Below are 16302 nucleotides of genomic sequence, written 5' to 3' on the forward strand. Positions count from 1 at the left end.
AGAAATCAGAAATAGAAGTGCCATATTATCTATCAATCCCACTTCTGGAGTTTTGACAATATGATTATGAACAAGTCATATGGAATGACTCCCTTTATTTCTTTGTACTAAATTAAAACTGACTCTGCTGAATACAAGAGGTCCTTTCCTAAAAGAAAGAGAAATGTGAAATGTCACAAATGTGAAATGTCCAGAATGCATAAAGAACTCTTAAGATTCAGCAGTAAGTAGACCACCCAATTTTTCTATAGGTAAAGGATCTGGGTACACATTTCTCAGGAAAAAGAAAAAAAAAAGAAAAAAAACTATATATATATATGTATATATATAACTGGTCAATAAACAAATGAAAAGATAGTCAATATCATTAGACATTACAGAAATGCAAACCAAAACCACAGTGAGACAACAGGATAACTATAATCAAAAAGTCTGTTAAGGATACAAAGAAACTGGAACCCTCAAAATTGTCAGCCAGAATATAAAAATGATGTAGCCACTTTGGAAACAGTTTGGCCCTTAATTAAAATGTTAAATACAGAATTACTTCATGACCCAGAAATTTCACTCCTAGGTACATACCCAAGGAAAATAAAAAAGCTTATCTATGAAAAAATTGTACACAGATGATCACGGCAAAATAATTCTAAATAACCAAAAAGTAGAAATAGCCCAAATGCCCATCAACAGATAGTAAAATGTAGTGTGTGTAGATATATATGTATATATGTGTGTGTGTATACATTCATGCAATAGAATAGTATTTTGCCATAAAAAAGATTAAAGTATTAATAGGCTGCAACAGAGACTAACATTAAAAACAATGCTTAAGAGGGGGCCTCCCTGCTGGCGCAAGGGGTTAAGCACGGCACTATGAAGCAATCTGCAGCCACTACAGCACGAGTTCAAGCCCCAGCCCTGCCAGGGAGCAACCCACATGACACAGCACACCTCTCCTGACTCCCCCACTACTGCCCTCAGCAGAGTATTTCAGTCAATCTGCCTGTTCTGTTCCCCACTCTCTCTCTCTGGTGAATCCTCTCACCACTCACAACTCTGGCCTGTACCCCCGTTCTTGTATGCATAAATAAATAAATCTTTAAAACAAAACAAAACAAAAAAAGCGGAATGAAGTTTATGGTATGTTAATTATAATTCCAAAATAGATGTTATTTTTAAAACTAGAAAAAAAAAAATGAAATGCTTTGTCTTTACTCTCAAAGTAGAAAATAAGTCCTCACTTAACATGTCAAAATGTTCTTGGAAACTAACTTTAAATGAAAAGGTGCATTCAATGTGGGCTGGGACTCTTTGTTTCTCATCAATATTATAACTTAACACCTTTGAAAAACACCATTATTTGAGAACCTGCTGTACCTCCATCCCTTTGTGTTCTTTATACAAACTAAAAGTAAAAACAAAACCAAAAAAAGGACACATGGCTGATTTTTTGCAGATCTGCCCAGGCAAACAAGTTCTAATCCACTTAGTGTAAACTGTATCTTCAGGTTACATAGAACCATGCCCTGCCAAGTGCTTCTGAAGAGAGAGAAAGGAAAGATGGTGAGAAGAGTAGAGGAAGGGTTTGATACTTAATTTGCACAAAGACACATACTTTTGATTAGTCTAGCACTAGTCTATGAATTTATTCATAAGCCACTATTAGAACTTGTTAATACCAGGGATTTTTTTTTTAACCCTTTGCACTTCGAACCATTCTGGACATTGGCTACCAATGTCCCCTGAAAGGGGACAGCGGAGTGCAAAGGGTTAATTCTGAGGCAATGGATATTTTCTTATCCAAATCAATTTTAAATCGCATGTATGGTACCCATAACTACCATACACCTTAAGCACCTGTGGTAGGTGCTTAAGAGACACTGAAATTAAAAAAGAACCAAGGGACTTATAATCCAGTAGTTGAAACAAAAACAAAATACAAAAATTCCCAAGCCAGACATGGAATAAGTCAAAATATTGAAGGGGGAGTGGAGGGAAGTTCATATAGAATTCCACAACCAGCAAAAATACCTTTCAAAGTGGGGACCTTTTCAGACTAAGGAAATAGCAGACCTGCGCTTAAATGCTCAAAGTCATTCCTCTGGCCACAGGAAAACAGCACGACATCTAAATTTGAATCTATACAAAGGAATAAAGTGTTTAGAAAAGCATATATTAGAGAAGATATAATGACTTCTCTCATTTTTTTAATTTTATGCATTTATACAATAAACATAAGTCATACAAACATAGGAGGTACATGAGAAGAACAGTACAAAAGCTAAGAGTAAGAAAACGGAAGTATGCTGTTGTAATGTCGTAGCATGCACAAAAGAAGATTGTGATAAATTAAAGAAGTAGAAATTTTTTGTGACCATGAACAAGGCATAGTTTTTTTGAGGCACAAAAAGCACATAGCATAAAAGAAAATTGCTGAATTGGAATTCATCAAAATTTAAAATTTTTAGTCTTAAGAATTACTGCTAAGGAAAGGCAAGCCACATACTGAGAAAAAAACATTTGCAAACCACGTAGCTTGTATCCAGAATACCTACAGAACTCTAACAAGTTACAGTAAGACAACCCAATTCATTAAGAACATGGCACTTCACAAAAGATATGAAGAGGAAAGCAGCACAGAAAAGATGTTCAACGTTATTAGTCATTAAGGAACTGCAAATAAAACCTCAAAGATATACTAATCATCCTCTAGAACAGCTAAAATGACTGACAATCTGAAGTCTTAGGGAGGAAATGAAACAACTGGAATACTCTCATACACTGCAGACCAGAATGTGAAATGATACAGCCATTTTAGAAAACAGACTGGCATTTTCTTTTAAAGTCAAACATTAACTTACCATACAACACAGCAATCCCACTCTTGATTTACTCATAGGGAATAAAAACAAAAGATCTGTGTTCAAATGTTCATAGCCGGCATTGTTCATAATAATCAAAAACTAGAAATTCAAATGCTCATTAACATAATAAACATGCAAATGACAGTACGTCCATACAATGGAATATTGCTCCACAATAAAAGAGTCACTCAAAAATGCAATATGGATGAACTTCAAAAGCATGATCTGATCTGTTTAAAGCAGACACCAAAAACTAAATACTGTGAAACTCCATTTATATGAAGTTCAAGAAAGTAAAAATTACCAATATGACAAAATCATTAGTGGTTGTCAAGGACCAAAGGCAGCAAGGAGCCAGGGGAATGTTCTATGGCAACAGAAATATTCTTCATCATGACCAGGGTTACACAAGTATATCTACTCAATATTTGCCAAAACCTATTCAAATGTACACTTAAAACTGGTATATTATATTGTATATCTCAATAAAATTGATTTTGCTTTAAAAATAAATGAAATCTGTCCAATATACCTAGAAAAGGCCAGGGGGTAGTAGGTGGAGGAGACAACTTTAATTTCTGCAAGCCAAGATGTAGTATTAATAAACGTGACCTCCATTCTAAAGGCATTAAGTAAATTCTGAATGAGGTTAATGAAGCTTCCTAGATAAGACTATGACTGGAAGAATGATGGGCAAGTAAGAATGGCCAATTGAGGGAAAGGCATAAAATAAGGTATGTTGGGCTAACAATTCTATGCTTTGAAGATAATGAGTCCAGTTTGTATTGTGGTCAGCCTATGTAGCGAGAAATGCGTACAGTCCTGACCAGTCTGGGCTGTGGAATCTTAAATGCTCACTTCAAGAATTTGTTTATGTAAATGTTTTATTAAAAAAATGACAGAACCAAAGTAGTATTTTAAGAGTAAGTTGAATGCAAAAACAAAACAAAACAAAACCAGGAAGGGCCTGAGGGCTTGAAAAAGAAAAACCCACAGCAAGCTGATCCAACAATAAGGATGTAACTTCTTTCCAACTAATTAAGAATGAAATAAAGACCACTGCAAAAGGCCTGATAAAACCAGCAATTCACTAAAAATGGAAAAGGAGAGAGAGAAGTTTTACTGAAGTTTTGGCACTGCTTGCCTGTGAAAAACCACTGCCTCTTAAAACACATGCACAAATCAAAAACTTTTTTGGAATGAAATATAAGATCAAAAGACAAAAGGCAAAGTCATGAAAAATGCTAACACCACAAAAAAAGTTACCATCTCCACTACACAAAGAACTCTAACAAATAAGAACAAACTGAAAAACAAATCAAGAAATTACAACATTCAATAAATAGATGAAAATAAATTCAGTCTTTTTTTTCTTTAAGATTTACTTATTCTTATTCAAGAGTTGGGGTATAGGCCAGAGGCACAGGAGGGCGAGAGGATTCACCAGAGACAAAGCGGGGAGCAGAACATGCAGACAACCAAAACACACTGCTGAGGGGAGCAGCGGGCACGACAGGAGAGGTCTGCCACGCCATGTGGGAATCTCCTTGGCCGGCCAGGAATTGAACCCCCGCTGTAGAGGCCTGTGGACAACCTCATAGCACTGCGCTCAACCCAAGGCCCAATTCAGTCTTATTGGATACTAGAGAAATGTAAATTAAAAAAATAATGGGATATTTGACAATTCCAAGTGATGGTGAGATGAGGAAATGGGCATTCCCTCAAGGTTGAGAAATATAAATTGGTAAAGCCTTCTGAAGGGCAATATGAGAGTGTACCAAAATTACAAACATGACCATTCTAACCCAACAATCTTACCCTCGGAAATAAGAGAAAAGTTCACATAAAAAACTTGTGACAGGCATATATATAAAACAAAAATTTTAAAAACAAAGCATCTAGCAAAGTGGACTTGGCCAAGCAATTTATGATATACCCATACAACAGATTACTAAGAACCAATAAAAAGAATATAAATTCATATTTCCCTATGCAAGTGTGTAAGAATGTTTATCAAAATGTCGAGGGTGATTATCTTAGGTCTTGGATTCAGGGGAAACTTTTAATCTTACATTTTTATGTATTAAGTGAGCCTCTATTCTCTCTATAAACAGGCAAAAAATAATGAAGAGCAACATCAGAGAAAGAAAATACTCAGCTGAAAATTTAAGGTCAAATATTTTAGTTTGGAACGACAATACGATATTTAAGTGAAAGTGCCGATATGTAACCGAAAATGCAGAAACAGAAAAGTAAGGAGGCATACTGCCCATTTACTACTTTCAGTTTTTAGTTCCTCTCGCTACCCCTTTTCATTTCCATTTTATATAAACTCCAATTTTATCTAGAGATGATAAAACTAGACTTCATTTTATTTTCCAAATATATTAGGAATCCAGATTCCCTACAATTTAAATGTGTATACATTCAAGGAACAAAATCACTGCAAATAAGCAATACTTCTGACTCTAGGTACTTTTACTTTCAACACCTACTTTAAAAATTATGAATCTCGGGCCTCCCTGGTGGCGCAGTGGTTGAGCGCTGGGCTGCGAAGCTCCCGCAGCCTCTGCAGCAGCCAGTTAGATCCCCAGCCACCGGGTGAGAGTCCCACATGGCGCACAGACCTCTCCTGCCTCCGGCTACTCCCCTCAGCAGTGTATCATCAGTCTGCCTGTACTGTTTCCCACTCTGGCTCTGGTGAATTCTCTCACCCTCCCGTGCTTTCTGACTGTACCCAGTGCTTGTATGTATGTATGTATGTATGTATAAATAAATAACAAATCTCTACACATGAAAAGGTTAAAATGATCTTAAATATGAGTATCAACCAATAATTTTCCAACAGGTTTTTTCAAAAATTGTTACAATTTTTCCAAAGTTAGGAAGTATAAGCTTGATATACAGTCTACTAAGAAAAACAATTACCTCGGATCAGTACCAAAGAATACAAATGTAAACACTAAAACTAAGTTTATTCTAGTCACATTAAAAGTAACTCTCAGCCTCCTTCATTCATTCTAATAAAGTAGAAACTAGAAGGGAGGGTTTCTTAAATTCCATCCTTATAAACCAAAACAGTTATTTCTTCCATCCTACAGTATAAGTGAATAGCAAGTGGGTTTAGAGATACAACCAAAAAGTTGTATGTACAAAAGTTGGAGTGCATTATTAATCCATGAAGAAAAAATGCTAATTAATCCAACCACTAACAAATATACTTTGGAATATGTTCTATAGGAGGAAGTTTACAATGTGGTAAGGAAAGCACAAATGTAACCCGTCAAATCAGAACAGTATAAAGAATTTTTTAAAGCTCTACAATAAAGATAAAGCAAAGTGTAGCAGGAGTATTGGAAAAGGAACTGACTCTAAATGAATGGAGTAAAATCTCATTTAGTGGGATCTGATCTGGGTTTTGAATACAAAGCTGCAGGCAGAAGAGAAAAAAAGAGCATTTCAAGCTAAAGTACAAGAGTAAAAACACAGAGCAATAAAAGTGCTTCTAAAAATAGATTCTGATAGAATGGGAACAGATCATAGAAGGCATTACCTAGTCATACATTAGAAAGTCTAGACTTAATTCTATATAATGGAAGTGTCACGATCTAACCAACTTTTTCAGAAAACTCTCCTGATAATGAATTGGGAAGAAAAGAATAACAGGAAGATAAAATTTTAAATGAGGGACTGAACTAAGCTGCTGGAAATGGGATAAATATTAATGTTAGATAAAAAAAATATAAGAACTAGTAGATGTAAATGTCAGGAAAAGGTTAGAGAGGAGCAAAACACAAAGCCATCAAGAGAACGAAAGCTGTGATTACAGGCTTTGGAGACTAAAGACAGCTCACCTAAATGTCCGTTCCATCTGAATGTTGCTGCATTTATTCTATCACCCTTCATTTTTGACACTTTTTAGAAGTACTTAACAAATTCCATTCATCTAAAGATAAACATTACTTACTAATAAGTACTAGCATTTATGAGTGGTATCTTTTATGACACTATTGAAATGTCTTTATATTCTAGGAGAAACACAAAAACTCCATGACAGAGGTACCTTTGTATCTCAGGCAAAATAGTACTAAAAATCCACCAATTTACATCTAGGGTCCACACTTCTTTAGATTTTCAAGGTCTTGATATTATTCCATAATGAAGGCTTCTGCTGCTCCTTAGTGGCCTAGAACTTCTACAGGTTCAAAGAAAGAACCAATTATATGAATCAATTATTGTACTGATTATAACTGATTTGACTTGACTGACTTCACACCAAGATATTTCACTGCAAAACCACCACCAATGCAATATATAAAAAGTCTTACAGTGTCCAAGAAATATTTTTAGCCTCATATTCATAAAAGCTTAAAAAGCTGAGGAAAAAAAAATCTTTGGATGAATTTGTTTGGTTTTCTAAATCTACAGAATGCTGCAAAGATGGCCAAGAAAGAGAAGTTAATACATAAATACCAAATGAGGGTTGAATTTTAGCAAAACAGATCATTATGTGAGGTGGTCTGCTCCCCTGAATGCCAGCTGAGGCTCAAAAAAAGAATATCAAAAGCATGTAGTTCAGAATCAGTCAGGACTTGAATCCAAGATGTGATCTGGGGACATATCACTAAACTTCAGAGTTTCCATTCCCCAATCTATCAATGGGATTGTTTACAACAATTGTTTGGGATTGTTTACAACAAGGGTTTTAAAGGCAAATGTATTTTCAGTAAAATCCAAATGTCAGCATCATTCCCTCCCTTTCTTAAACAAGTCCCCTCTTCAGTTCACCCTCACATTTATTATCTGGTCAATAAGCAAAATTACATGACTTCCCACACTCCAGTAGTCAAGTACTAAAGAAAATGTGGTAAGCCAGTTATAAAAGGAGAAAAGCAAAGCTAAGGGACTGATGAAAAACATAAGCAGAAGACTGAAGATTCTGATGATTCCAATGAAGGCAAAGAGCAAGCTGTGAAATAGAGGTCAATGGAATAGAGAGGATTTATTCTAGGAACTAATACTAAGAAAAATCTTCATACCATGGTTTCAGTACTATTTGTAATGTGTTTGCATTGCCTTAAAAAAAAAAAATCTACGGGGGACGGGGGTGTTACAATCACAATTCATTAATATATAGCCTCCAAGTGGGCTGAATAAAGATAATAGAACATGGTAACAGATTTATGTAATCCAGACCCACAATTATACTACATACACCTGATAAATACCATCATTCCTTCATTTACCCATTCAACAATTAGTAAGTCTATCTGCACCAACACTATACCCAACATTATAAATACAATGGTGGATAAGACAGGCTAAGTGCCTTCGTGGAGTTTATAATAATTAAACAACATGGGCTGCCATCTTCCAGTTACTAAATTCTAAAAGCAAATAAAACTTTTTGTGTTAAGCAAGACAGTTCAGCTAGTTGTTTTTGACTAGTAATAATAATTTGCTTATAAAAATCTCAAGTTTTTCAATTACTTTAGCTGTAAATTCTGGGACACATTTTAAGCAAGTCATTTGACAACTCCATATAATGTGACAAATCTGAAAACCATACTTTAAGAAAACAGATTTTTTTTGGCCATAGAAGATTCAGAAGATATGGTAACTGTTTTAACTTCTTTTTTCCCCTTTTTCTTTATTGAGGTAACATTGGTTTATAACAGTGTATATTATTTAGGGAAATAGGTTCAAGGCCTGTCTTTACTTTTTTTTAAAAGAGAGCATATAAATTTGCTCTGTATCATTCCAAAAGGTTAAACTTGCCATAATGGGGAAGTGGAGGTGGATTTTTGTTTCAATACAAAGAATTCTAGTAATTCAAGCCAGTTAATAATAACTAAACCACCTTACATTTCTATGGTATTCCGCAATATTTCCATACTTACGAAACACATATTTTCATTTACTCCTACAAAACAAAACAAAAAAGCCTATCTCCCTTTAGTTTTGGAAGCCAATTCTCCAAGAGTCTTCAAAGACTCTGGACAAACCAGGACTGTAACTTAAATTCCATTCCATTAACCTAATAGAACAGGCCGTCTCAAAGTAACATCTCACCTGAAATGTATTCAGGCGCACACCAAAAGGCCAGCTGTCAGAATGGTTTTAGCAAAGATATTTTAAATAAAGTTTCTTCCAAATCCATTAGTTCTTTAGAAATACTTGCGGTAAACATAAATACCATGAAAAGATTCATTAAAGGCTGGTCTTCTAGAACACAAGTTCCATAAAGGTAAGGACCTTGTCTTTCCTTAATATTATATGCCATCCTCCAGAACAATATCTGGCTTATAATATGTACTCAATAAATAAATGTTAAATATGAGTAAGTCTAATCATACATGCCACTACTACATAGTATATAAAATACATAACATTTTATATAGTGAAAGACCTTGCTAAAGTATCCAGCAAGTAAATAATTAACACAAACCCATTCTTAGAAACAGCATCATATGCTTAAAATTGGCACCCAAAATCCTTTTTTATTAGGCCAGAGGTGCCGTGTAGGCCAGAGGTGCTGGGGGTGAGAGGATTCACCAGAGACAGAGTGCGGAGCAGAACAGGCAGATCTACTGAAATACACTGCTGAGGGGAGCTGCCCGCCAGGCAGGAGAGGTCTGTTGGCACCCAAAATTCTGAACCTTAACTTAGTTTCTGAAAACAATGTTCAACTGCAAAAAATCAAAATTTTTGGTAAACATCAAATATTTTAACTGAAAGTAAAATATAAGGCCTTACAAAATAAAAAAACAAAGAAATGCTACATTTCATGAATTGAGTTCTCAGTGTTGAATCTTAGCTTAATATGTCAACTAGCATTTTAAATATACTTCAACAATGTTAATAATGAGAAATTTAGACAGTTGTTTGGGTTTAAAGGCAAACTTACAACCACATCTCCATTCACATCACATCTTTACATTTACAAGGCTGACACCTCAAAGATGTATGCTGATTTTTCAGATCCATTTAGTACATTGAGACTGAACCTAACTCATACTTAAGAGCTACTCAGCATTCACTTGGCATTATTGAAAACTAGTAAAACAACCAATGCAAACATCTTTTTGTAATATTCTAAACCACACAGCTTAGACTTGTTTCCAAACATCTCAAGGAACATAACAGACTACAAAATACTGAAGTCATTTTTAATTCATTTTGCTAAATGGGTAAACACACATCAATACACACTTTTTGGAGCACAGCAGCCACATAAAAGATTTACTGAATTTCATTGTATCAAATACCTTTTAAAGATTTCTAACCAAAGATCCTGATAGTTAAAGGTTTAGTTAACTTCAAAGAGAACAGGTTCATAATAGTTTAGGGCTGTACTAAGTTAGAGTGGATTACACCAACTAGATTACATTTCTGAACTAGCAACTCGGTGTCATTGCAAGCCAACACAGACACTACATTGATGTGATTTTTTCCTACTTTTTGAAATTGAGAGCGAAAGACGGCCTAAAAAACTATTGCACTTAAGAATATCATAAAATGGATATGCTCTTTATCTTCAGAACTTGAACCTGTAAGCTTCCACATCAGCTCCTTTCATCTACTTAAAAATAAACTTACAGAAAGTCTGTTTTTCTCGTCGCTGTGTTAATCATACGAAATACTTGCAATCCATACCTAACTCTGACATCAGCACGTGATTCTGATTCGCCTTGACAATATTGAATCCCTAAGCTACAATCCATTCCTAAGTCTCCAACAATGAAATCTCTCCAAGAGCTTTCAAAACGGTAACAACCTCTAGATTAACCAGTTAATGAAGCTGGATAAGTCAAGAACAGTTGCGAGAAATCTGTTACTATAGTAATGCAAGAAATTTAAAACTTTGAACTTCCTTTGCAATCTTCCCTGCCAGAGCAAGAAGAGCTCTGCTGGACCTGTTGCTTTGTCCCTTCCAGCCCTAAAAGATGCCAGGGGCGCGCGAAAACGCCCCTCCCTGCTAAAAGCTCCCCCCTCCCCGCCCCCCCAAAGTTGGGTTTCCCAGCCTGGGCGGCAGGCTCCGTTGGTTCTGAAAAGTCCAATCACCACTTTCCCTGGCTCGGGGGATCTGGCCAACCCACTCAGGAGAAGCGACAGGACCGCGGACTCACCTGATCACCGGGCTGTAGGGGCTCCGGGAGCGGCGCCAGCTACTGCTGCTGTAAGGGCTGGGGGACACGTCGCCACCCCGCTCGTAGGAGCTGTGGCGGCTGTAACTGGGAGAACGGCGGCGGCTGTAGGGGCTCGGGGAGCGCGCCAGCCGCCGAGAATAGGGACTGCTGCCACCTCCCGCCGGGCTGGGGGACTTGCGGCTCCTCAGGCTTTGCGAGGCCCTGTGGGACACCGGGCTGTCGTCCCGGGCTCCCAGCGGGCTCGGGGACCGCTGCCGCCGCCTGTAGGCCTTGGGCTCGGTCTTGTCGTCCCGATAGGCCTTGGGCGGCTCCTTGTAGGCCGAAGGCGTCTCCTTGGCCGACTTAGTCCGGCTCCGGTGGGCCTTCGGGTCTCGGTCCTTGCGGCTGCTGCTGCTGCTGGACGTGGCCGAGGCGCTTTTCCGGCGGCCTCCGCTGCTGCTGCTGCTGCCGCTCTTGGCGGCCTCGGCCCGCTCCTCGCCGCTATGGCTGTGGCGGCTGCGCGACTTGGAGGCCTCGCTGCCGCCGCGCTGCCCGTCCCGCCGCCGGTGCTCGCGGTGGCGCTCCTTGCTGCGGCCGCTGCTGCTGCGGCGGTCCCGGCGGGGCCGGCGCTCCGACCCCTCCCCTCGCCGCTGGGTGCCAGAGGAGGAGGCCGGGCTCCCGCCGCTGCCCCCCGTTCCCCCGGCAGCCGTCGCCGCCGTTGCCGCGCTGGCCCCCCCCAGCAGCAGCCCCTGCTCGGACTGGGAGCTCACATCCTCGTATTCCACCAGCGGGGTCACACCCCCGCCGCTACTAGCACCGCCACCGCCGTCCTGCTGCGGCTGGGGCAGCGAGAAGACCCGACGCTTCTCCGCCTCCTGCCCGGCACGGGGCCCGCGGCGCCGCTTCTGCCGCCCTCCTGGGCGCCTCTTGCCTCTCGCCAGCCGCTTGACCTCCAGAGGGGGGCCCGGGCTGAAGCAAGAGGAGGAGGCCGCGGCGGCGGCGGCTGCGGCGGCGGCCGTGCCGGGAGCAGCCAGGAAGAGCAGAGGCGGCGGGGGCGGCGGCGGTTGCAGGAGCTGCGGCTGCAGGAGCGGCAACAGCAGCGGCGGCTGCTGAGGGGACAGAAATCGCCTCCGCTTGCGGCGTTCCTCCAACTTCTTCTCCGCCCAGCTCAGGCCCCCGCCTCCCCCCAGCGCCGTGTCCGAGCTGCTCGGCATTGCCTAGAGCCCGCCGCAGAGCGCGGCGCGGGTGCGGCCTCCTCCGGGTCAGATCCTGGCCATCTCCCCCGCCGGAAACGGGAGCGGCGGCGGAGGGACACCGAGCACGGGAACCGGCCGGCAGACGAGCCACGATAATCCGGGTCGGGACGCGGGTCCCTGGGTTCCAGGTCACAGTGGGGCAGGCGGCGGCCTCCGAGCCGGGGGTCAGCAGGGATCGGCGGCGGGGCTTCCGATCGGGCGCCTGTCGTCCTCTTCTCAGGAGCAAAAACACCAGATGCGCCGGGCGCTGACCTGCGGGGGAGTCCGGAGTCCTCCAAGTGCCCCCGGGGGTGGGGGAGCGGCCTCGGCCGCGCTCTCGGCTCGGGCAGCGCAACGCGGAAGTACCACCTTCGTCGCCGCTTCACTCCATTGCGCCCTGACGTTGGGTGCGAGTTGAGGGGAGGGGAGCGGGGGAGACAACAACACGCCTCCGCCGCCTCCTCCTCCGCGTCGACGTCGTCCTCTTGTGGCGGCGGCGACACACGGCGGGCGCCTCAGAAGTGGCCTGGGCCTGACAACAACTCCCGGCCTAGGGCCTCGCGCACTCTGCGGCCCGAGGGACGGGCGGCGGGGCGGGGCGAGGCGGGGGCGACCGGGCTGCGGCTCACGGTTGGGGCAGCGAGTGTGCGGGGCAGGGCGGGGGGCTGTTTCCGGGGAGATGGGACGGGGGGGCGTTTGAGTCTGAGGCGGTGGGTACGGGCCCTGACTTTCTTCTTCCTTCGCCGCTGCCGCGAGCAGAGGGAGCGGAGCTGCCCCTTCCCTCCGCTCTCCCCCTCCACGAGGAGGCTCCTGGTGTGCGCGGCCGGCCCCGGCTTGCTCCTCCCCTTCCCTCGCCGCTCCTCGTCTAGAGGAGGGAGGGAGACGGGACTTGCAGGTTGGGCCCTAACCTCCACAACCCCTCCTTTTCGCCTCGCTCTTTCGGCCTTTCCCCCTCAGCCCTGACGCAAGGACGGGGGCGCGCACGCACGTCACGCTCCGCGAAGGACGAAGGTGAGTGGTGTCCGGGGCCCAGGAGGCGGGAACAAAGTTGCCGCGCACCAGCGTGCTCGCTCCCGCCTGCGACGGGTCGTCACGGCCGGAAGTGGCGTAACGTAGAAACCGCTCTGCTTCCGGTGAGGGTGGGACTCAGAAGAAGGGTTAAAGAAAGGAGAGGGTTCGTGCGCCACCCACTTCTGTTGCTTGAGACGCTCGCTGTGGTGGCATACTCTTCGTGCCTGTTGCTCGTGTCCATCCAGCGTGCGGTGACGTCCGGGCTCTCCGCGGGCTACGCACCGCCTCATAGGGTGACGCCGAGAGCGAGACTCTGGAGGCTCCGAGATAATGCCGTTAGTGGCCTACAGGGCTTAATAGTTACCACACCTACGCTCGGCCAAGCCTTGGTGCTGGAACAATTGCTGGAGACGAGAGGACATCCTGCAAAAGAGGACGGGGATGGCGTTTGCGTAGTTGTCTCACACCCACGTTTAAGGCCCCGTCTTAACCTAAAAACATTTGGCAATCACAAATATCACTTTCAGTAATACTGTAGTTCACTCAGAAACAACAAAAAACCTAAAATTAATCCTGGGAAAAAAATGAAACGTCTAAGGAGAGCTACTGAAAATCCTAGAATTACCACTGGAAGTCAAAACATACGTTACTCAGATGAGGACGACCTTTCTGGCGCTTTAATCCGCTTTCACCTTAAATCTGTAGAACTGCCAAACTTCACCAATCAGTGACCTCACGTCTCATTTCTTGCCTTACCAGACATGCCTTTTCTTTATTGACTGGGCACTTAGTATAAATATGTTAAATTCTGTTAAAATTAAACGATTTTAAATTTTAACATAGCAGAATTTTTAAATTTAACAATTTAAAATTATGCTAAAATCTAAGTGGGTACTGCCTTTTGATATTGTTGAAAAGAAAAATTAAGTAGTCCATTCAAAGGCTACATGTAGTCTTCCCTTTGCAAGTTGATTTGTTGAGACTATGCGTTGACTCTTAGTTCTTAAACATTGGCTATCCATCATTCATGCCTTATTGTGAACAATGTTAATTGACTTGACATCCACTGACACTATATCAGACTGACTGATCTAAGATCAAAATTCACTGAAAAAAAAAATGACTACAAAGGATATTTGTGGAAGACCAAAGGAGAAGGAATAAGTAATGCTTGAAGTCAGAACACTTTCCAGAAGCGCAGACTTGGAGGGTCCACAGCATTGGAACCTACTGTGCAACCTGAAGGAACTGGTAGGGGCATTGAGAAACTGAATGAAAAAGTAAAGGTCAGGAGTCCAAAAAAAATGTCTTAGTAGTATTGCTTAGTAGTATTACCAGCCTCTTGCTAATGACGCTTAGCAAGTGGCTTTTCCAAAATGCAGTATTAATCTGCCCTATCATCCTGCATAAGAGGTTTATGTAGCAGTTTCTCACATCACATATAACCAATTCCATTTAAGAATGTCATCTTCTATCTTATACCTACAAAGGAAACTTAATCCACAGAAAGTAGACATCTTCCAGTCCAGGTTTCAAACAAACAAACAAAAAAAAAACTTATACTAAAAAATGTTTAGTGGAGTTCTCTTATCTACTTGTTTCCACAAAGATTCTATCTTGGGGCCATGGAGAGTATAGGGAGAAGAGGAAAAAATGAAGCATTTTGAGCTCTCCAAAGGCACCTTACCCACATGCATTGAAATAATAAGTATTACAGGCTTAAACTAAAAAGAGAGAGAGATGCTTTTAAATTAGAAGCCATCTCTCTATAAGACTGTCTGCTTGCCATCATATATAGCTTTGAAATTGTCACGGGGCTGTATTTTAATATTTTACTGTTTGTGGGTTATAATTTATTGTCTCCTCGTTTCTTTTTTTAAAAGGAGGGCAGGGACTGATGTCCCAAGTTTGAACATAAATTTTCTGATCACTTTGCCTGTAAAGATTATTATCCACAGTTTGAAAAATAGGAAAGTTAGTCATAGATTGAGTGTTTTACCCTAAGTACATGTTACCAATTGTGGTTTTAAAAAAAGTTGCTTTTTTTTAAATCTTTGCTTATCTAACAGGTCATATCATACCATACCATCTGTTCTTAAGATGTGGTTTAACATTAAAATAAAACCTTTTACTGGATAATGCAGTCGAAACTATCTTCATAATAGAATGTAATTTGTCTTTATTACTCTTGTTTTTTCACAAATATATGTAGTTTTCCACAGGCAACATGACAGGTGATGACATCATCATTCTGATGTCTAATGGAATGTGTGCTTATGTGTTCACATGTTTTCTAGAATTTTCTAAGGTATTAGATTTCTGAAATATGTAAACATTTTTAATACGTAATTCAGTGAATCAACATTTTCAAATGACTAATAGGTGATGTTACAAAGTCATGGGTCAAGTCAAAGTAGTGGGTTTTAATGTGAAAGTCATAAGAAGTTCATTGATATTTCAGAATCCACTTTACAAGTAACCTTTGAGAAACAATTGTGGTGTTTTGGTGTAGTATCAATAACCAAAATTAGGGCCTCCCCGGTGGCGCAGCGGTTGAGCGCTGGGTTGCGAGGCTGCCCGCAGCCTCTGCAGCAGTTCAATCCCCGGCTGCTCCCCGGCCACAGGAGGAGGGTCCCGCATGGCGCGCAGACCTCTCCTGCTGCCCGCTGCTCCCCTCAGCAGTGTACTTCGGTCCTTCTGCCTGCTCTGCTCCCCGCTCTGGCTCTGGTGGATTCTCTCGCCCTCCCGCGCTTCTGACTGTACCCAGTGCTTATATAATAAATAAATAAATAAAATAAATCTTTAAAAAAAAAAAATAAAATAACCAAAATTATCTGGAAAAGCTATTTATATGCTCCCCCTTTTGAGCAACATATCATTTTTTACATATTTCTGCCAAAACAACAAGTGAGGAAAAAATATCGAGCATACCACTGTTAAAAAAGACAGGCAAAACTGAAACAATGGAAATTTTCAACCCCATAATAAAATCAAGTAGTGACTAGGGTTTACTGAGCACATTCTGTGTGTCAGGCTTTGTGCTAAGTGTTTTATTTTATTTTC

At 41.6% G+C, this 16302-nt stretch overlaps 1 protein-coding gene across 2 annotated transcripts in view; it reads right to left on the minus strand.

Annotated features, from left to right (window-relative positions):
• CDK13 (cyclin dependent kinase 13) overlaps positions 1-12816 on the minus strand; it is a 72709-nt gene extending 59893 nt beyond the window's left edge. For both annotated transcript variants that reach the window (XM_037507215.2, XM_037507206.2), the window contains exon 1: positions 10994-12816. In XM_037507215.2, coding sequence (XP_037363112.1) covers positions 10994-12207 — 1214 coding nt within the window. In that variant the 5' untranslated portion in view covers positions 12208-12816. The remainder of the gene's footprint in view (positions 1-10993) is intronic.
• Positions 12817-16302: the final 3486 nt, after the last annotated feature.

Source organism: Talpa occidentalis, unplaced genomic scaffold (genome assembly GCF_014898055.3).
Source record: "Talpa occidentalis isolate TD23 unplaced genomic scaffold, MPIMG_talOcc4v2.1, whole genome shotgun sequence".
NCBI classification, from domain to species: Eukaryota; Metazoa; Chordata; class Mammalia; order Eulipotyphla; family Talpidae; genus Talpa; species Talpa occidentalis.